This window comes from Myodes glareolus, chromosome 18 (assembly GCF_982192425.1).
Source record: "Myodes glareolus chromosome 18, mMyoGla1.1, whole genome shotgun sequence".
NCBI classification, from domain to species: Eukaryota; Metazoa; Chordata; class Mammalia; order Rodentia; family Cricetidae; genus Myodes; species Myodes glareolus.
Genome location: NC_142043.1, coordinates 34777277 through 34799035, shown reverse-complemented (window position 1 = coordinate 34799035; position 21759 = coordinate 34777277). Strand labels below are relative to the sequence as shown.

General features: G+C 48.0%; 1 protein-coding gene and 1 long non-coding RNA gene across 4 annotated transcripts in view; one reads left to right on the top strand and one right to left on the bottom strand.

Annotated features, from left to right (window-relative positions):
- Fer1l5 (fer-1 like family member 5) overlaps positions 1 to 21477 on the bottom strand; it is a 53322-nt gene extending 31845 nt beyond the window's left edge. For 2 of the 3 annotated variants that reach the window (XM_087898063.1, XM_087898064.1), the window contains exons 1-18: positions 21131 to 21475; positions 18099 to 18151; positions 17257 to 17348; positions 16548 to 16656; positions 15062 to 15116; positions 14289 to 14398; positions 12825 to 12953; positions 11758 to 11820; positions 10886 to 10936; positions 8500 to 8530; positions 6789 to 6904; positions 6437 to 6557; positions 5598 to 5650; positions 4592 to 4660; positions 3165 to 3208; positions 2994 to 3076; positions 2818 to 2912; positions 1089 to 1217 (exon numbers count right to left, since the gene is read on the bottom strand). In XM_087898063.1, coding sequence (XP_087754189.1) covers positions 1089 to 1217; positions 2818 to 2912; positions 2994 to 3076; positions 3165 to 3208; positions 4592 to 4660; positions 5598 to 5650; positions 6437 to 6557; positions 6789 to 6904; positions 8500 to 8530; positions 10886 to 10936; positions 11758 to 11820; positions 12825 to 12953; positions 14289 to 14398; positions 15062 to 15116; positions 16548 to 16656; positions 17257 to 17348; positions 18099 to 18151; positions 21131 to 21215 — 1488 coding nt within the window. In that variant the 5' untranslated portion in view covers positions 21216 to 21475. Of the gene's footprint in view, positions 1 to 1088; positions 1218 to 2817; positions 2913 to 2993; positions 3077 to 3164; positions 3209 to 4591; positions 4661 to 5597; positions 5651 to 6436; positions 6558 to 6788; positions 6905 to 8499; positions 8531 to 10885; positions 10937 to 11757; positions 11821 to 12824; positions 12954 to 14288; positions 14399 to 15061; positions 15117 to 16547; positions 16657 to 17256; positions 17349 to 18098; positions 18152 to 21130 lie in introns of all 3 variants that reach the window. The other variant, XR_015735455.1, reaches the window with a different exon arrangement.
- On the top strand, positions 5740 to 13057 carry LOC148119114 (uncharacterized). The gene is made up of 3 exons (XR_015735456.1): positions 5740 to 6014; positions 6638 to 6746; positions 12725 to 13057. It is a non-coding gene; the product is annotated as an uncharacterized LOC148119114 (long non-coding RNA).
- Positions 21478 to 21759: the final 282 nt, after the last annotated feature.

Here is a 21759-nt window from a genome sequence, read left to right as displayed (position 1 = left end):
CCTCCCTCCCTCTCCTCCTCCCCCTCCCTCTTCTTCCCCTCCCTCTTCTCCCTCTCCCTCTTCTCCCGCTCCCTTTCCCTCTCTCTCTCTCTCTCTCTCTCTCTCTCTCTCTCTCTCTCTCTCTCACACACACACACACACACACACACAGGATCTCTGATCGCTTTTCCTCTCCTCCTGTCCTGACCGTGGTGACATGATAGGCTCCATCCTCAACCCTCATCTCCTTTCGGTCCACCTACTTTCCCTGGGCCATTGTTCCTAGGACCACAGATTCAGTCATGATGTCCTTGTCCCACGCCTTTGTGGCTAGCAGCTTCCAGGCTGAGATATGTGTACATCTCTCAAGCACATACCAGAGACAGGATTTGTCATCTCACTTTTGTCTTTTTTTCCAGGGGTCTCTGGGCCCTACCTTCTCTCTTCCTGCTGTCTCTGCCGAGACTGGATCCTTATTTCTATTGACTGAGTTGCCTCAGCTTATTCCCCTCCGATCTGTTCTGTTCATTCTGTTTCTCCACTCCAGTGGTTCTCAACCCTGCTAATCCTGTGACCCTTTAATGCAGTTCCTCATGCTGTGGCGACCTCAACCATAAAATTACTTTCATTGCTACTTCATAACTATAATTTTCCTCTTTTATGAATCCTAATGTAAATATCTGTTTTCCAGTGGTTTTAGGCAACTCCTGTGAAAGGGGTTGTTTGGGTCCCCAATGGGGTCGCGACCCACAGGTTGAGAACCACTGTTTTGCTCCTCCTGGTCAGGGAGTCTCCAATGGCTTTTGGAAGAAACCCAAATTCCTTCAATTCTCTTACAAAACCCTAAGAAATGAGAATGTGGATGCAACTTTTCCTTCTTGGAGATCAGGTTTCCGAAGCCCTGTGTTTATAGGGTCTGTGACCACTAGGGATTCCGCTCAGCATGAAATCCCTGGAAGGAGCTCGGGGAATACTGATCAAGCATCCTTATATTCCCAGCACATTGGTGGCCAACGCTTCCTGCAGCGTTGGGAACGGCTTCCCAGTAGATCCGGGGGATGCAGAGAAACTGCATGTTTTTTCCTGGGTTACTTGTTTCCTGCGATTACCTCTATCTGGGTCACTTCCCGTGACAGATCCCTTATCATAGAGTCTTGCTGAGACTTCAGCTGGGTGATTATCTCCACCAAGATTCGGCCTCGATAAGTTAAACCATCCTTAACAGCATCGAGGATACACTACAGCAACAGAGAGAAAGGGGTGATTAACGAAAGAATAAGCAAATCCCCCTGGAGTCCACAGGAAAGGCAGGTCGATCCGGCGACAGTCTGTTTGTAGATGGCTCCAGCCACTAGAAAATTCCAGGTAACCAAAATGTCTCTGAGTCCTGACCCCGCCTCTGCATTCTTCCCACCCGCTCTTCCTTCTTCATGCACTTTGCCTGCCAAGTGACCTGAAGGATTTTGAACTACACACATGCCCAGGCCTTGGAGGGGAGGGAGGGCAATCATCAGAGTGAGTGTTCCCAGCCTGGCTAACCAAGCCATGCTCTGTCTCCTTGCTGAAATGATTGCTCCAAGAAGAACACAGAGGCCAAACGAGGCCAACCAGAGTGTTTCCCTGGCCTGTGGGCAGATTCCCAGCAAGAACTGACTGTGGCAAGATACAGCGACTGAGAAGTTACCCATAGAGTGGCAGGGAAGGGGGGGGGGCAGAGATTCTGACAGTGAAGGGTTCCTCACAAACTCTCTGACAGCCTCATTAAGCTCTCACACCCTTTTCCTTTTATTTATTTAATTTAATTTTTACTTAAGCGTTGAGGGGTGGGGCATGCTATGGCATGAAGAGTGGAGGTCAGAGGACCACTTTCGGGAGTCTCCCCTTCCACTCTGTGGGTTCCAGGACTGAGCTCAGGCCGTCTGGTGTGTTAGTAAGCATCTGTACGGCTTGGACCACCTTCCAAGCCCCCATCTTTTTTTTTTTTTTTAAGAGAAGGAACTACTATGTAGCCTAGCTAGTTTCAAACTCATAATCTTCTTGTACTAACCTCCTGAGAGCTCCCATTCTTGACTAAGATGAAATCTGAGTTGGGTTTCCAGCATTAATCAACAGTCTTTTTTGTTTGTTTGTTTTGTTTTGAGACAGGATTTCTCTGTAACTTTGGTGCCTGTCCTAGAACTAGCTCTTGTAGACCAGGCTGGCCTCGAACTCAGAGATCCACCTGCCTCTGCCTCCTGAGTGTTAAGATTAAAGGCGTGACCACCACCATCTGGGTAATCAACAGTCTTGAGCAACCATGCACTTTTTTTTTCTTTTTTTAACCCAGTGTGTCTTCCCTACCTGTGGGAAACCTTGCCAAGGTTTCATCTTAAGAGCCCTACCTCAGTGACCATCTAGGGCACCCCATTTGTCCTTTTCTGGTACCAGGCCTTATGACCTTTGTAATATATATATATATATATATATATATATATATAATATTGTAATATATATTATATATATATTACAGTGTTCTCTCTGAATGTATGCCTGCATGCCTGGAGAGGAGAGGATACCAAGATCTCATTATAGATGGTTGTAATTCACTATATGGTTGCTGGGAATTGAACTCAGGACCCCTGGAAGAGCAGCCAGTGCTCTTAACCTCTGGGCCATCTCTCCAGCCACCCTTGCATATATTATGGTTATGATTATTTCTGTACCCATGTCCATCCTTTCCTAGTAGGAGATGGACAGAGGCCAGACAGAGTCCTCCCTGGACATGTTCAAGCCAGGCTTGCTTCACACACAGTCAACTTTCCCTCTACTGTCCCCCCAAAGTTGACAGGAAACACTTACAGTGCCTTCCTCTGGGGACCTAAAACGGGCCTTTTTACCCCCACGGAGAGTCAGGAAGCTGGGGCCAAAGCAGGGCAGGAAGCCGGAGTACATTCCTGGAAGGAGAGAGAGAATGAGAAGAGCATCAGGGGCTCAGGTGGGAGAGGTGCCCAGGGAGGGGCCCAGGCTCTGCTTGCCTTGGATCTCCTCTCCAGTGGATGAGATCTGGTTGAGGCACAAGCTGGCAGACCCAATCTCGTCCCAGCAATCACGTTTGGAGCTGAAAAACACACTGCAGGCTGAGTTCCTGGCTCAGCTCTGCCTCCTCCTCCCCAGAGCGCGGGTCTACCTCTACTCCATTTGCTCACCAGTCCACGACTCTGAACTTGATGTAGGATGAGAGGCACGGCAGCTGCAAAGAAAGGAAGGGGACACAGGTATAATGGCATGGTGTGGTCCTCGGGGGGACTGTGCAAGCAGTTGGGAAGGTCTGCCTCAGTTCCTATATGATCCCCAACAAACTGAATTTGTCACTGTGCTGGGGTCCTTTTGGTTTCCAGGTTTCCCACTTACTTTATTTTTCAGAGACAGGATTTCTCTGTGTAGCTCTGGCTGTCCTGGAACTCGCATTGTAGACCAACCTGGCCTCGAACTCACAGAGATCTGTCTGCCTCTGCCTCCCGAGTGCTGGGATTACAGGCACATGCCACCATTGCCTGGCTCACGTCACCATTGCCTGGCTCAGGCTTCCCACTTATAAGAATGGCTGGCAAGGCCCTGAGATGTATTCATTTTATTTTTAAGATTTATTTTGTGTCTATGAGTGTTTGCCTGTGTCTGTGTAAGTATACCACACGTATGTCCAGTGTCCATGGAAGTCGGGAGAGGGCATTTGATCTCCTGGAACCGAAGTTACCAATTGTTGTGAGCCTCCACATAGGTACTGGGAACTGAACCCGGGTCCTCTCCAATACTGACAGGGAGTTCTTAACCACAGAGCCATCTCTCTAGTCCATTTTGTATTCTTGATATCAACACAGACCCCTGTGTGTTTATACTTTAGGGCCGGGGCTGGTGAGAAGGCCGTGGGTGGAAGGGTGGCTGTGCAAGTCCCACCCCCTAAGTTCAGCCTCTTGGAGCCTCCCGTGTGAGTGAAGAACCAAGTCCCTCAAGTTGTTGTTTGACCGCCACACATGCACCCTGGCACACGCATGCCCACACACACATACACAAGTGCCATGCAGGTGCTGGAGACTGAGCCCAGGTCCTCTGCAAGAGCAACATGTGCTCTTAACCACTGAGCCATCTCTCCAGCCCATGCCTGTTTTCTTATTTATTTATTTATTTATTTATTTATTTATTTATTTATTTATTGTGTATACAATATTCTTTCTTTCTGGGTGTATGCCTGAAGGCCAGAAGAGGGCACCAGACCTCATTACAGACGGTTGTGAGCCACCATGTGGTTGCTGGGAATTGAACTCAGGACCTTTGGAAGAGCAGGCAATGCTCTTAACCTCTGAGCCATCTCTCCAGCCAGCCTGTTTTGTTTTTTTTTTTTTTAATGTAGGTGAAAGGGCACATCTACATTTCTAAAATTAAGTTGTACTAATTAGAATTAGGTTGTTCTCTGCTGGATTGAGTAGCATATTCTGGGCTCCCTCGTGTTTTCTACCAGACAGAGCCTCCTTTGCTGAGCTCAGTGGCCCCAGCCTCCATCCACACCAACACTAACCCCAGAATTTCCCTTTTGAATTTGAGGAAGGGGAAGAAGGATGTGATGGAGCAGCCATACCTGAATCTGGAAGGTGAGGATTTGGTTCCATATTGGGCTGTCATTCTGACTCTGTGGTTGTGTCCTGAGCTGAGAACATCCCGAGGCTCGGTCAGTGTCAACCTGTCCCCTTCTGCTACTGGCTTTCCTTTCCCACCTCCCAGTCCAGTCCACAGGGAAACACTTTCTTCGGTAGCCAGGTAAATGGACTAACTTCCAACCCTTGGCCTAAAGTTATCTTTCAACGATACTTTCTCCACAGTTCTGACTTCTTCCTCTTGACTATCCTAAAGTGCCTGCCTCCCCGCCTTTCTTTCTGGCACTGCTGGGGACTGAAAACCCAGTTTCACGCATGCTAGGTAAGCACTCTCCCACTGAGCAACACCTCAATTTCTTTTTTGGTTTTTGTTTGGAGCTTTGTGTTTTAAATTTACTTACTTATTTTATGTGCATGTTTTGCTTGCATGTATGTCTGTGCATCCCATGATGCCTGGTGCCCGAGGAGGCCCAGAAAGGGCATTAGCTCCCCTGGGACTGGAATTTGAGATGGTTGTGAGCTACCATGCTGATGCTGGTAATTAAACCCAGGTCCTCAAGAAGAGTTAGCAGTGATCTTCCCATCTCCCAAATAGGAGTGCCAACTTTCTGACACGAGGCATATACAAAGGTTTTTGTTAGATCAATTCCAATAGAAATATGGCCAAAAATATGGCTGATGGCAATAGCAAGCCCTCCCCTCCCTTTTAAAACAGAAACATGTCTCGTAGTCAAGGCTAGCTCTCACTCCTGATCCTTCTGTTATTCTCTCCCCAGTGCTAGGGCTACAGGCATGTCCTACCTTGCCTGGCTAGCATACATTTTTATTTGATTTTGAGGTAGAGTATCGCTGTGTAGCCCTGACTAGCCTGGAACTCACGCTACGTAGCCCAGGCTGGACTCAGACCCAGGTCCTGCTTTCCAGTCCTCTCTCTTCCTATGTGCTGCTTTCCCTAGATGTCACTTTTTCTCAAACCCTTTCTGTACCTACCTTGTCCCCAATTAGTTCCACCTCCAAGGCAGGAGCGGCTGAGTGGTGCTTCCCTAGGACAGGAGGTTACAAGGACTTCTGAGACAGATGCATTTTTTTTTTAAAGAGGTCAGGAAGAGGAAGAGGAAATGGGGGAGCTGAACAACTCTTTATCCTCCCTCCCAATTTAGCTTGGTTTCCCTCTGGGCAGACTGTCCCAGCGTACATATATGCTTCTCCTCTCTCTCTCTCTCTCTCTCTCTCTCTTTCTCTCTCTCTCTCTCTCTCTCTCTCTCTCTCTCTCTCTCTCTCTCTCTCTCTCTCTCTGTGTGTGTGTGTGTGTGTGTGTGTGTGTATGTGTACATACAGAATGTCTTAGAGAAACCTCAGCCTGCATCTGGACACCAAAACCAGGTCAAGGCTTGGAGCCTTGAAAAGGTATCTAGGGGAACTTTAAGAAACAATTGTACTCAGATGTGGTGGCGCACGCCTTTAATCTCAGCACTTGGGAGGCAGAGGCGGGTGGACCTCTGAGTTTGAGGCCAGCCTGAGAGCCAGGGCTACACAGAAAGACCCTGCCTTGAAAAAGAAAAAAGAAACAGTTGTGATTCTCAGTATTACTTCATTCCCCATTCCAAATGTCAGGCTTAGGCTGGTTAAAAAGAAAGAGGAGGAGGAGGAGGAGGAGGAGGAGGAGGAGAAGGGGAAGAGGAAGGGGAAGAAGAAGAAGAAGAAGAAGAAGAAGAAGAAGAAGAAGAAGAAGAAGAAGAAGAAGAAGAAGAAGAAGAAGAAGAAGAAAGAAGAAAATCTGGTATAGATCTAAGGTGCCCGTTTCCTTCCCCCTGCCCATGGACTCTAACTGAAATGGAGGTCCTCTGCACAGTAGATGAAGAACTGTAAGTATGCCAGGCTGACTGGGACTGCTGTCGACTTGTAGATCCGGACTTGGGTGTCAGTCTCATAGGGCAGCTTTTGATCTACCTGTAGACAGCAGAGAATTGGGCAGGGTCGGGGTCAGAGGCAGGGCACAGTCAAGTTCACTCACTTTTGATCTTTCCCAGAATCCCACTTGATGAATAGAGTGGACAACCCCTTGGTGACACACTGCACACAGGAGATATAGACCAATGGCCACTTGGCAGGCTCAAAGCTACCCGAAGAAGCATCCAGGTAAGAAATATTCCTGGGGAATTGGGGGTGGGGCAGCCTCACCAGCGCCTGATCTCCCACACCGAGGGCATAGATTGTGACCTTCAGGTAGCCTCGCACACCGCTGGTGGTCTTATTTTGCTGGCAGAGGCCTAACCATTTCCTTAGGAGCGTGTGACCTGGGGAGGCAGAGCCAAAGTGAGAGGACCTCCAGTCTCCCCACTCTCCCCTGAAAACAGCCTTTGTTTCTCAGGAAAACAGGTCAGGCAACGTCTCACATATTCTGGCTTTCATTTAATAGTAGAGAAGAACAAAAGTCCCCTCTGCCACCAAGCAGATGGTACAATCACAGGCCTGCTAACGAGTACCTCTGAGAAACAGGGATCCCCTTTCCTCCCTGGCATCCTGATGTTGTGACTGACCAGGCCTGATGCCAGACATCTGGAGGCGAGCCGCTCTCCACCCCTAGATGAGCTCAAGCTGGTATCTCAGTTATGACCGGCTCACAGTAAGATCCCCCACTTCAATCTCAATCTCTTGTAGAATAGTGGTTACAAGAGCTGGGATGGGTAGGATGAAGGAGAAGAGAGAGAGGATGAATAGTGGGTACAGGATGTGGTTGGATAGGAAGAAACAGGTTCTCTACAGCAAAGTAATGAGGATTGACAATAATTGTCTATTGCAAAATGATAGGCTATTGAATGTTCTCAATACAAAGAAATGTGAGGCCAGACTGGGTATATAAGGTCTTTCCTCAACAAACAAAACAAAAATGCCAGCGGATGCAGAGACCCAGGGCTGGCCAAGATGCTGAGAGTCCGCAACACCAAGGATGCAGCCTTAAGGCAGTACCCTTCTAATTTTCCTTCTAAAGGTCAAAAGACATTGTGGAAGAGTCAGGAAGAGGCTGAAGATAGAGAGATGGGCACAACACAACCCTGGTGATCATGAATTCATAGCAGCTGTGGTTACCTGCACTGAGCCTGTGCAAGGCTGGCCCTATTAACCATCAGTCACAGACTGAAGAGGGGGTCCTGGGTTCCTATCCCTCACTGCTAAACTATTAGCTGCCAATAAACTTGAGAGATAGGGAGCCGCTGTCTTTAGCTGTGCATCTACCACTTGCCCACCAGGCTCTAAACCCATGGCCGCACAGATGGCTCTGGTTAAATTCAGTGGATCACAAAACTATACGTATGTGACAGAGATAAGAGGGCTGAGTAAGAGAAAAACCAGCAAGCATTACATGTGCATGTGTGTGTGTGTGTGTGTGTGTGTGTGTGGAAATGTCAAAGAACACATTTAACCAATTTATATATGTATATGTAAATTAAAATAAGTATGCTTTTAAAAATCATAGTATGAGGCATTTGCCTGTGATCCCAGGAGACAGAGGCTGGTTTATGAGTTCTAGGCTAGCCTGGTCTTCATAGTAAGAGCCAGCCTCAAGAAAAACAATACAACAGGTTTGAAAAACAACAAAGCTGTGGTCTTCTGGCCCTGGCTTCACTCATTAGAAATATAGGTTAGAGTTTCAATAACAATTTAGCATTTTACACCCCCCCAAAAAAATGTCTTGAACTTTTCGGAGAAAGATGGTATTAGTAGAAATTATGATAAAATATTCCACAAAGTAGAGTAAATCTTTTCAAGCATGGAAAGTAACTCATATCCTGTGATATCTTCTCTTCATTTGTTGGGGATTCTGGGGGATTTTGACTCCTGGCCTACTTTTTCTTAGAAGGTGCACATACTTGGAATAACTGTCACCTACCTGGGGAATGGTAGATAAACCCAATGTCAGTCTGAAAAGATAAGAGTAAGTTGAAGATTAGTTATAGCTTGGTTTTTGTTGTTGCTGTTCTTATTTTCAGACAGGTTTTCACTATGTAGCTCTGGCCGTCCTGGAACTCACTCTGTAGACCAGGTTGGCCTCGAACTCACAGAGATCTGCCTGCCTCCACCTGACTGCTGGGATTAAAGGTGTGTGCCATCATGCCTGGTAAGCTTGGACCATGCCGTAAAGGCTCAGTCCCCAACCTGTTCCTATGTGGAGTAGTAGAGCCTTTAGGAGTTGAGATATACTGGAAGGATTTTAGGTCATTGGTTAGCACTCCTTTGAAGGAAATTTGAGCAACCCATTTTCTCCCTTTTATCTTTCTTTCTATTTGTTCAGCCATAGTCATATATACATATACATACATACATATATATATATATATATATATACACACACACACACACACAATGTGCCACCACAGGCCCAAAGCAACAGTACAAACATCTATGACCCTGAACCAAAATAAACCCTTCCTCATGATATGCTGATTATCACAGGCATGTGTTTTAATGGGGAAAAGCTGTGAAGGACATGCTAACATCAAGATTTGTAATTCCACCTAACCCAGTGGCACACTAGATCAGTGCTTGAATGTGGACTTAATCTGAACTCTGTCTTCAAAATAAAATCTGGCAGGACCATTGTCCTCTCTATAGAGGAGGCTGCTGAGTTTAAGAGATGTCCTGAAGGTTTCACAGTTACTAAGAGGGGATGCCGTAAGCATCTGGAATACACATTCAACTCTTCTCTGTTCCTGGGTAGGGAAAGGCATCTCCGTGCTGGGGGACGAGGATGATCAAGTGGTAGCTGGCAAAGAAACTCTAGGTGGCTTTCCTTCCTCCTAGGAGATGGTCTCAGACTGGAGCCTGGTGGTGTGGAACGGGACAAGGGGCAGTGTGAATAGGGCCCAGGTTCCACTGCTCAGTAACAAGATTCTATACATAAGCCTGCTTTGAAACTCACCCACCCTCTTGTGTTAGATAGGCAAAAACTTCTTAGACAAAAAAAAAAAAAAAAAGCATTAAGCTGGGTTAGGGTAATTTTCTAGCTTACACAAGGTCCTGGGTTCAGGTCCCAGCAACACATACACACACATACACACACACACACACACACACACACCCCATACAGCCCATACAAAATTGACACATTGGGCTTCACCAGAATGGCTTTCCTCCTCTTCTATGCCTAGTGTAGGAGATTGACCCAGGGTACTGTGCATTCAAAATAATTCCTTTATTCTGAGTTACATCCCCATCCCTAGACATCATCAAAACAGAAGTTTCTGCTTTTTGGTCATGGGTACACCATTTGGCTGTAAAAATAGAAGTATTGGGCTGGCGAGGTGGCTCAGCATGGAAAAACACTTGCTGTGTGAGTCTAAAATTCTGAGTTCAATAACCTGATCCCAAGGTAGAAAGAAACAGCTTCTAAAAGTTGTCCTCTCTCCTCTACACATGCACTATGACTTGTGTGCTGTGGCACGGGCACACACACACACACACGCACACGCACGCACACACACACACACAAACACACAAATAATAAACAACATAAAAATAAAACATCTTGGGTCTTGGGGGATGGCTCAGTTAGTAAAATACTTACTAAACAAACACAAGGACCCAAGTTCAATCCTTAGTACCTACATAAAAATTAGGCATGATACTGACCTCCACAAACACACATGCAAGTACACCCATACACATGTGCACAAACACATACACACAAAATAAAAATAATTAAATTAAATTAAATTAAATTAAAATACTAAGTTGGGCATGGTGGCTCATGTCTGTCATTGCAGCATGGAATGGTTTCCTGGGAAACCGAGGCAGGAGAATTGCCATGAGTTTGAGGCCAGCCTGAACTACATAGTGAATTCTTGGCCAGTTCTTCACAAGAACATCATTGTCCCCACCTGTCCTCAAAGGCAGCAGTCTCTTCGTAGAGTTCTTCAACATCTAGTGTGACCCTTTGACCAGTGGCCCTAGTACTATCGAACTGGGTAGCCCAGCAAGGGACACAAACACTTTACCCCCATGGTGCCCCCGCAGATTGTGTACATTACTATTGTGATTGTTATTGTTAGCATTCCACAGCTGAGAAAGGAGAGGCCGAGAGTAACTTGTCTGAGCATCCCCCCCCCCCCCCGCCCTCCACCTCTCACCTTCTGCTCCCCCCCCCCTGCCGCCAGGTTGGTAGGTAGATCCAAGTACGGGTCTGTGTGAAAGGCCAAGTAGTTTTCCCAGCCTGGGTCCTGGAGCCCAGAATGGGTTTCTATGAGTCTTCCCAGCCTCCTCCTTCATCCGGGGCTTACTTGGAATCTCCCAATCTCTGCTTTGGATCTCGATGCTGCAGAGTCCACCACCTGCAAGGAATTTCCAGAAATCACAATCATTCACAATGCCAATCACCCCTGCCCTCTGTGGAAGAGGTAGCAAGGATATAGCTGGTGTCTCATGTACCTCAGGCTGGCCTCAAATTCACCGTGTAGCCAATAATGACCCTGGGCTTTTCATCCTTCTGCCTCCACCTCTCACACTTTGGGGTTCCAGGTGTAGGCCACCACCCCCCCTTCACCGAGTGCTTCCTAATGACCAGTGCTTGTGTGTCATTGTTCTTACAGAGTTCTCAGAGGAATCTTGTGAAGCCCATATTTTTAGTTCCATTTCAGTGATGAAGATATTGATCAGAGAGATCAATTTATTTGTCCTGGGTCAGCACAAAGCAAGCCGTTGCAATTGACTCTACTACAGATTGTTCTGGTTGTTTCCACTGTGTCTTGTGCCCAAGAACATGAAAATGCCCCAGGGGATAGCTACCTAGTTGCCCTCAGCCCTGTGCTGGGTTCCTAGAAGGTACTTGATAGACATATATTCACCATGGTTGCTGGTTCCCTCATGGTGGAGGGCAGAGGATGTCACTCTGGTAACGTAACGAGAAAATCTGGCTGCTATGTTCACCTAAGCACTTAGCATAGCCAGTTGGCCGTCTAACACTGGTTGAATGAATGAATGAATGAGTTATTTGTCCCATCAAGGGGAATAAAAGTTGGAGATTATGCTTTGGAGACAGAGGAAACAAATGGTCTCATCTCTGAAAACAGACATTGGGGCCAAAGTATTGTCTGTGACTGAGGCAGGACAAGAAAATTGTCCCATTTAGCTGGAGGCCGGTTTGGCTCCTTACCCGTATTAAGATATTCTCCTCAAAGAACTTTGCGGGAACCTCATGAAAATTCTGGAAGAACATCTGGAACAGAGAGATGGGGCAGACAGTTTCTTCCCCGACTTTATCCAAAGGCCTAGGAAATTTGAAGCTTCAGAATGATGAACTTCTTCCACTGCCAGCCACGACCCTCCCCCTCACTGTGGGCCCTTATCAGAGTCTCTCTGCCTGTGACCACCCTCACACTCCTCCAGAACCAGAGGATCCCTCAGCTCTCAGGGGCTGTTCTGCCCAAATAAAAGGGCTCCCTAGAGAACCTAGCCATTCGAACCCAAGCTAGCTGCACCAGGGTGGCTACCCTGCCAGTCTGCTCCACCCTTCTCTGTGTTAGCGAGAACTCCTTTCTCCTGTCACGCTCCTGCTTAAGCCCTCCATGATTCTCCAGGGCTATCTGTGGTGGGACCCCGGTCTGATTCTATACTCCCCTAAATTGAGTTCTATTTGCATACATTGGTGTTTTACCTGCATGAGGGGGTTGGATCCCCTGGAACTAGAGTTACAGACAATTGTGAGCTGCCACGTGGGTACTGAGAATTGAATCCAGATCCTCTGGGAGACTGGTCAGTGCTCTTAATTGCCAAGCGCTTGCATTGTACACTCCCAACCACACCCTTCCTCTACAGTTTGGGGGGCGGGGAATCAAAGTTGCTTCTTGCTTCCAAGTCTTTGAATTGTCTTTCTCCATCTCCTCTCTACCTTCCTCTGCTAAGCTTTTCCTTCATCGATTTTGTTGCCTTTTTCTGAGGCCTCGCCACTGTCCCAGCACCTGGTCCCTGTAGCTTCCCTCTTTCCTCTACTCAAGTAATCACTTGCCAATTGAACACGCACCAGCGCCATCTGTGTGCCTGACGCAATGTGATCGGGCCTTAGCAGTGATGAGAGGCACATGAACTGGTGTTCATTTTAGGTGCTCAATAAATGCTTGTAGCTTGCAGACAGTCCACTCGGAAAGCCAGATTGCCAGCTGCTTCCAGGAAACGCCCAGCTCCTGACTGGCTCGCCCACCCTATGTGACCTGTTCAGCCTACCTCATTGAAGAAAGGATTGTTCCCCATCTTGATCCGCGTGAGATGCCGGTGGCCTCCAATGTTTATCTTCACTACTGGCTTGATGTTGTTGCCCAGGAGCTGACGGGCTTCAAACACCTTCAGCCGAACCTACAGAGAGGATGCATCAGCTGAAAGGACTTGAATGTTAAGCTTGGTTCATCAATTTGAGGCAGAACCAAGCTGATGCCCATGGGAGGCCTGCCCCTTTCTGAACGGAGGAGTAGATGGGGAGGGGGTAGATGGGAGGTGGGGAGGGGGTAGATGGGAGGTGGGGAGGGGGTAGATGGGAGGTGGGGAGGGGGTAGATGGGAGGTGGGGAGGGGGTAGATGGGAGGTGGGGAGGGGGTAGACGGGAGGTGGGGAGGAAATGGGAGGAGAAGAGGGAGGGGAAACTGTAGTTGGTATGTAAAAATAAATGGAAAAAAATAATTAGAAAAAATAAAAGAAAAAGCAGGCTTGGGAGCCATGTGGTGGTGGCGCACGCCTTTAATTCCAGCACTTTGGAGGCAGCAGCAGGCAGATCTCTCTGATTTCAAGGCTAGCCTGGTCTACAGAGAGAGTTCTAGGACAGCTAAGGAGGCTACACAGAGAAACCCTGTCTCAGAAAACTAAAACCAAGCAACCAACCAAACAAAAATAACAACATGCAGGCTTGGTTTATCAAGGGCCTGATCAGTCATCATAAGGACTCAAAACACTATGGCTAATTTTTTTAAAATAGCTTTTTCCTATGTGGCCCAGATTGGCCTCTAACACCTGATCCTACATCCTCAGCTCCCAACCCTGTTCTGAGTAGCTGGGATTCCAGGTGTGCATTGACTCTAGGGATTTCAGACAGACGTATGACATGACCACTGGGCATCTTTGAAAATACTATTGACCAAAGAATGGATAGCTATGTTGACCAGGGCTTCAGGAGGAGAATGTCTCTCCACAGGGTCCAAGGAAGGGACAGTTGAGGCTCAGGCCAGGGAGTGGAAGAGGTGACAGGACTTGGCCATGGACTGGATGCAGGAAAAAGGGGCACTTAAGGCTGGATCATACCTCCTGGGAATATGCAGGGTCAGGGAACGGGCAAACCCACAGTAGAAGTGCTAGGCTAAGTGGTGGGGGTCCGAGGGAAGTTGGTGAGGCCTGGGATGGGCTTCCTGAATTCTCACGGAAGTCATGGGTGGCTTTCTTTGCCAACAACGCGAAGGCTCTGAAAAGGTGGCGCCTGCACCTTCCGCTCTGCATTCCCTGCACAGGTCTGTCAGAGCCTCCAGGGCTCAGCAAGCCCCTCCTAGCCTCACTGGAGCAGTCCGGCTCCAGCCTCAGGTAGAGTCTCTCCAGAGTAGTCCCTGAAGAAACGGGGGCAGTGAGGACCTGAGGATGGGAAGTTCTGCTTTCTGGAAAAAGGGCATTAGCAGCAGGTGTGGTTACACAGTCTCTCTAGTCCCTCACCTGAAAGTGCTGCGGCTTGGTAGCCAGAGCCCTGTGCATGGTGAGGCCGGGGACCGCTAGCTTCTGCTGGGCCGTCTTATTTGCGGTTGAGCTCAGGAGTTCTTCATTGTCTAAGGAAAAGGTCCAGGGTTGGCAGTTGAGAAGGCTTTCGTGCCTTTTCGCCTTTTAACCATTCTGTCTCCTGTGACCTACACATGACTAGAAACTTGACCCTGATGGGACGCATGTTTTTCTCTGAATGTGTTCATCGGCCCCTCTCATCCGCAACACTAATGGATTCCTGGACCCTACTCTTCAGACATGGGAGCTCTTGGAAATGGCCATCCTTAGGTCCTTCTGCCCCCTCCCCATTAAGATAAGCCTTGTCCAGAGGTGAGAAATGGAGAAGGGGAGATGCGTGGCTGGGCTGGCTAGTTTTCTGTCAACTCAACACAAATCTAGAGTCGTCTGGGAAAAGAGAACCTTGATTGAGAGATTGTCCGCTGTCAGATTGCATGTGAGCAAGTCTATGGGCAACTTTTCCTGATTAATGATTGCTGTGGGAGGGCCCAGCCCACTACGGGTAGTGTCACCCTGAACAGGTGGTCCTGGGTTGTGTAAGAAGATAGCCTGAACCAACCATGGGGAGCAAGCCAATAAACAGTGTAAGGTCCATAGAACTTCCAAGGACCTTTATCTGGTCACAATCTTTTGGTAGGCCTTAAGAGTTGTGTCTCAAAGGTCCCAAAGAACCCATTTAGATATGCTTGGTAGCACCCTAGGGAAACACATACCTGTCATCTCAATATCCTGGACATGTATTTGGGCCACCTGTAGGGTGATGGTACACTACAAAACAAAAGCAGGAAGTTGAAAGCCAGATCTTGAAATATTTAATAATTTATAGCACCAGACTTCCTCATCTAACTGCGTTCATCCAATACTCCTCCTCCTCCTGGGGGACATGAGACTAGCCATGAGACAGGGCTTGCTGCCGGGATCATCAGACATCAGACTGGTGAAGAGCTAGCAATGGGTTACAGTGGAGGGGATTTGGAAGGTAACGGAATTAAAATGATATCAATGGCAAAATACCCAAGAGGTTGCTGAGAAAAGGGAAGTGTGACTCAGGACCTGTCCTGGACCATGGTGCTAACTAGGGCGTTACCCACCCCCACACTGCAATTTTAATGTCTTCTGATCTAGGAAAACTGACATCCTTCCTCCAAATACTCCTCACCCACCACCCGTCTTTAGACTCTCAGAATTGTCCACCAGACACCCACTACCTGTTTAAATTATTAGAATCAAGCCCTAGCCAGCATCACACACCACAAACCCCTTCATTTCTTGTCCCTGCCTTTGTCTTCACCTCCACCTTGTCCCAGTAGCTCAGGCGGCTTGCCCTCCCTGAACCCTCCTCCTCCCCATATTCCTGGTACTTCTGCTGGGGGACCTGCCTCTCCAGGCCCGTGGAAAAATTCATCCTTCTGAGAGACTTTATATCTATGTGGGTGATGACCACATCACATATAACAGAGTTCTCACTGTAGCCACCAGTCCAGGAGACACAGAAAGCAGCCCAGAAGGTCAGCCTTCCCTGTGTCAGACTTGGAGGAAGTCAGTCTGCTATCTCTAACAACAAGCCAAGAAGCCAAGCGATAGCTATCAGCCCCAAATGACCAGGATTTGATAAATAGCAAGCTGAGAGCCGACCTGAGTTTTACTTTTTGTCGTGTAAGTGGGGGAGGGGAGCATGTTTGTGCCAAGGTGCAAGTGTGTGGAGGTCAGAGGACCTGTGGGAGTCAATATCCTCCTTCTACCATGTGAGTCGAGGGGACTGAATTCAGGTTCTCAGGCTTCTATCTCATAGGACCAACCAGGAAAAGCCACGTGTGAGTTTCTATCCAATCACTGAAGTGAACCTGTCTTTGGCCTCCCCCCCCCCCCCCCAGCATCAGGCTCCAACAGGGGCACACCAACGCCTTCCCTTCTCTCTACTGCAAAGCTTTCCCCTTGTTTTGCCTGCCACCATTCAGTCTTGAGTCCCAGTGCCCAGCACAGCGACTGCCTCCAGGGAAGATGGCAGGGTACCTAGGAGATGGATGGCAGAATGGGGAACCAGATGACAGGAAGGACAGGGCAATGGGGGCCCTTTGGGGGCACAAAGGACTCCTTTGTCGGGGAGCCCTTGGCTGCTCCTGGAACAAGACACTCAGCTATACCAGCAGCCCATACTCCTCCAGTTGCTCTGCCTGGGCTATCGGGTGCCTGACTCACATCAGTGGGGCTCATGGAATGGTTGAGCAGGATCAGGTTCTTCACGAAAAGGACTTCATTGGGTCGTTTCACCAGCTGCTTAAGCAGTACAGTGGCCAGGCCAATGAACCTGGGGAAGGCAAGGGGCAGGTATGAGATTCTGAGCCAGGCTAGAGGGTTCCTCCTGTGTCCCAGGCTGTGTACTAGGGATGATTTTCCCCCCCAGAGCCTGAAGATTCCAGGTAAGCAGAGCAGTCACCAGAAGACTGAAGGACTGACAGTGATGGTGGGGTGGGGGCAGGGGCCTCTCCACTTGGGGAATCCTAAGAAAATTAGTAGCTCACTGGATCAAAGATGGGCACCTGACCAAGATGGACCAATGAAATTCTACGTTCTGGAAAAGGCCTGTGGTATGCCTAGTGGGATGTTAGCCTGGGCTGGGTGCTGGAGTTGGGCTTTGCCCGGAAGAGGCTGGAATGAGGCGGACATTCAAGATCTGTGGCTTTCAAACAGAGCTGCTGCTGGGCTGCTGGCACCCAAGTTGGTATCCTAACCAACTTCATCTCTGGGTCTCAGTACTTCTTTAATCCCACCCTACATTTTTCTTTACTGGGTGGCGTGGGTGCTGGCTGGTCCTTAAACTGAGTTAGTTATGGGTTAGAAATGAGATGCCTGGTTCACCGCTGCTTTGGTCAGGGAACCAGACTCCTCCTACCTCTTTCTGTCTTACCTTTGTTTCTTTTTAGAGCCTTCATCTTGAAGGATGACCTGCAAGAAGGAATCATTTTCCAGTGGTTGATTCCAGAGGTACCAGATGAAGGTCTGTGAGGGGCAGGGAGAAATCATTATTATATTTTATTTTACTTTGAAATTTAGTGTTTTGAGACAGGGTCTTACGTAACCCTGGCTGGCCTGGAACTCACTAGGTAGGCCAGGTTGGACTGGAGCTCAGTGATCTTCCTGCCTCAGCCTCAAGAGTGCTGGGATTACAAGCATGTAACATCATGGTGGGCAACATCTTGCCTCTTCCTTCCCGTCCCAGCCTTCTAGGAAGTGAAGACAAGTCTAAGGAATTGGCTGGAACTCAGGAGTTTTCTGTCATGTCTACTTCCCTAAGGAGGTTGCTATCTTGTCCCGTGTGTGGGACATCCTACATGTGTTCCTGTGCTGAAGCTTCCTAGGCATGTTAGGAGTTGAGTGACGGTGGGGTGGGACAATATGAGTGGATTTAAAGAGAGAGAGAGAGAGAGAGAGAGAGAGAGAGAGAGAGAGAGAGAGGATTCTGCAAAAGCAGCCTTGTCTCTGCTTCAGGTTTCTAGGTCTATCAGAATGGCATGGATGGATTAGCTGCTGGGCCATGCTGTAGTTCATCCCCAAAAGCAAGAAAAAGATCAGGAAGAGCTGTGGACAGATGAGAACTTCGCAGTCCTATGAAATTAGAGGCTAATTTCTGGGCTAAGATGCCTCAGAAACCCAGGTCAGACTCCCTAGACCTCTGGCACCTGCTTGGTGCCCAACCCGGCCCTTTGCTCTTGGAGTTGTTCAGGCCTCTTCCAGGAGTGGGGTACCTACCTCATTCCATATGGGGTCGTTTCCTTCCTCCACATGGGTTCTTTTCTTCATAGCTGCAAAGATACCAATGGGGCTGGAATGAATTGGGGGAAGTATTTCAGTGTCTGGCTTTGAGTGGGGTCAGGAGAGGTAGGGTACCATGGGAAGTCAAGTCTACATTGGCAGGTGAGACGTAGCATCTATAGCTTCGAGTATTTCAAACTTGTCCCCCTGTGTGATAGATAATCCTATTCTCATTTCGCTTTCTTTCCAGTACACAGTACCCAGAGTCTCAAAGCCATATGGAGTTGTGACTCATTCTGGCCAATGGAGTGCAGGAATGGTATTTGCCTTTACCTGCTGAGCCGTCTTGCCTGCCTTGAAATATTTTTGACTCGTGTTGGTTAAATTCCCAACGTCTTTTTTTTTTCAATCTGATTTTCTCGCTCTCTACAAGTTTCTGAAACTTTGTTGGCCTGTCCTACCTTCCATGTACTCAACCAAAAGACGACCAACACATTTTCTTTTATTCCTTCCCCTCTTTTGGTGGCAGTGGGATTAAAACCCAGGGCCTTTCACATGACAGCAAGAACTATACTGCTGAGCCGAAACCCAGGCCATACTTACCCTTTGACTCCCAGCTCTGAGATTCCTAAATATACTTAATCTGTCTCATAGATTCTTTCACTCATTTCTCTTCCTCTCCCTTCTTAGATATATGTTCCTTCTATTATTAAAAAGTGAAGATAAGGCCCCAGGCGGTGGTGACACACGCCTTTAATCCCAGTTCTTCGGAGGCAGAGGCAGGCACACCTCTGTGAGTTCAAGGCCAGCTTGGTCTGCAAGGGCTAGTTCCAGGACAGTTAGGGCAGTTACAAAGAGAAACCTTGTCCCAAAAAACAAACAACAAACAAAAAAGTGGAGATAATAAATCTTGCCTCATTTGCCTCATGGAACTGTGAGACATTGCCAACTGTAAGGTCATTTCCGTGTAATTGATAATGTTGAGCAGCTATTAGCAAAATCATACTAAAGGTTATTCTTGTGCTATCTTTAAAATTCTCATAATTCTATGAAGCAGGGCTTTCTCACACACAAGCATTCTTTCTCTCTTAATTCTCTCTCTCTCTCTCACATACACACACAGATTTTTTTTTTCTTTTTGAGATAGAATCTCAATGTGTAGACCAGGTTAGCCTAGTGCTCAAACCCCTCCTGCCACAGCCTTGCGGGTGCTGGGGTTCTAGGTAGTGAAACCACTTGGGGTTTCTTTCCCCTTTCCTTTCTAGCACAGCCCCAGTTCATAGAAGAAGGTGAGGAGGTGTTTACTTTGCCCACCCCATCCCCCGCTATCTGGGAGGGTGCTGTGGGGACAATGGTCTCATACTTTGTAAAGATTTGTCACTTGTATTTTAATAAAACACTGATTGGCCAGCAGCCAGGCAGGAAGTATAGGTGGGGCAACGAGAATAGGAGAATTCTGGGAAGAGGAAAGGGTCGGTCTGCAGTCATCACCCAGCCACAGAGGACGCAAGATGAGAATCCCTTGCTGACAAAGGTACCAAGCCATGTGGCTAACACAGACGAGAATAATGGGTTAATGTAAGATGTAGGAATTAGTTAATAAGAAGCATGAGCTAATAGGCCAACCAGTTTATAACTAACGTAGACCTCCGTGTGTTTCTTTGGGACTAAACGACTGCAGGACCAGGCAGAACAGAAACCTCGGTCAACAGGAGAGAGAAAGGCAGAGAATCAAAATAAAAGCAATAACAACAATGAAGATGGTAGGTTTTGAAGACTGCAGAGATAGCTCGCTGTTTAAGAGCACAGGCTGCTCTTGCTAGGGTACAGGGCTCTTTAACAGGGCCAATCATTGCAAACATGGTGTTGGCAGGTCTTGCCTTCCTCCCTTCCCTCTCCCTTGTTCCTTATGCTTGACTAAAACACCAAGGTCCAGCTCTCAAAATTCATTATTTGGCTCCAGTGCCTAACCTGAACAATCAGGACTTACCAACTCATCCTAGCACAGACCGCTCTTGCAGAAACACCTGCTTATGTCTCTGTCCCATCCAGAGGCACCCCTCCTAGTCCCACTTCTCCCTGTGGGATAGTAAATCTCTTTTGTGATGGGAATTTGGTGTCTGGGTGTGTTCTGTGCCTGTACCATCCACGCTAATACGTGTACTATGCCTGTAGTGAGGCACCTGCACTATGAGACTGTTTGTAAGTCTCGGGCAAGGGCCTGGAGATTTAAACACACAAACAGACAGAGAGAGACATGGGTCATCCTTGAAACAAGAATGCCCTGTTTATCATGTTTAGGGGCAACTTATATAGTGCTCTGGCCACGCCCCAGCTCTCGGGCTGTTTCAGCTGCAGACCCATCAGAATCCACTCCCCTGCCATCAGGGTCTTGTGCTCAGAGCAGAGGAAAACAAGCTGCTTACAGGAAATTCAGGGTCTGGTGGTCCGCAGTCCCCAACATGTGCTGATTTGAGGTCCCTTCACAGAGGAGCTGAGTTCAGTTCCCAGCACCCATATGGTGGCTCACAAGCATTTGTAAACCTAGTTCCACAGGATCTAACAGCCTTTTGACTTCCGTAGGCACCAGGTACACACAAAGTAAATGTGCTTAGATGCTTAGATAAACATTCACACACAGCTGGTGCATACCTGTAATCCCCAGTACTCAGGAGGAGTTCATGGCCAGCCTGGGCTACACAGTGAGACCTCATCTCCAAACAAGCAAGCACACAAAACACACACACACACACACACACACACACAGACACACACGTATGCGTTAAAAAAAAAACTTTAAAAAGGAACTATTGTCCTTTTTTTTCTTCCCCTCTCACCTGGCTGGGTTTTAAACTGTGTTGGGGGATCAAACCCTGGACTTGAGATGCTAGGGACTTGACAACAAAAAGGTTGTGGAGCAATCAGAATCTACCTCATCCCATGTCACACGGACATCTTTCATGGGGTCGAATATGAATAACCGAGTTTTCTCTGAGAGTGTGATGCTTGGCAGGGCTGCTGGTTCTCACCTCTGAAGTAGACAGTCACACAGGGTTTGGGTGGGGGGCTGAGCGGTGGGCTAATCTTGGCAGACTCCACGACAAGCCTTAGCATCTTGGACACCTGCTTTCTCCCTTCCTTCCTTCTGCTGCGCCACGGCTTCCTCCTTCGAGCTCCTCCGGCTCAGGTTCACAGGGTGGGTGGAGCTTAGCAACAGAGGGACATCACAGAGATAAGTGGTTCTTGGTTCCGGAGAGAATCTCCAGAGGAGTGACATGTGACAGAGTGTGTATCAAACAAGTGGCTGGAGGTGACGAGGCCTATACAAACAAGATGACCTAGTTCCATTGTCAATTCCTTTTTTTTTCCCTTCTATTGCTGTCCTTTGGGGCCCACTATCAGGCACAGAATTCTCTTTTTGTCTGGAATGAATTCCTGGCAAAGTCATGCAATTTAGATGAGAAAATAAAAGGAGTGAGGTCATCAAAAAATATATACAGGGAAATCGATGAGGCCTCGGGGAGTGCTTCCTAATGGGGAAGCCAAAACATTTGGCCTCTTTTTTTTCTTTGATTTTGTGTGTGTGTGTGGTGGGGGAGACAGTCTCACAGAGCCCAGGCTTGCTCCGAACTTACTATGTAGGCTGTTCTTGAACTAC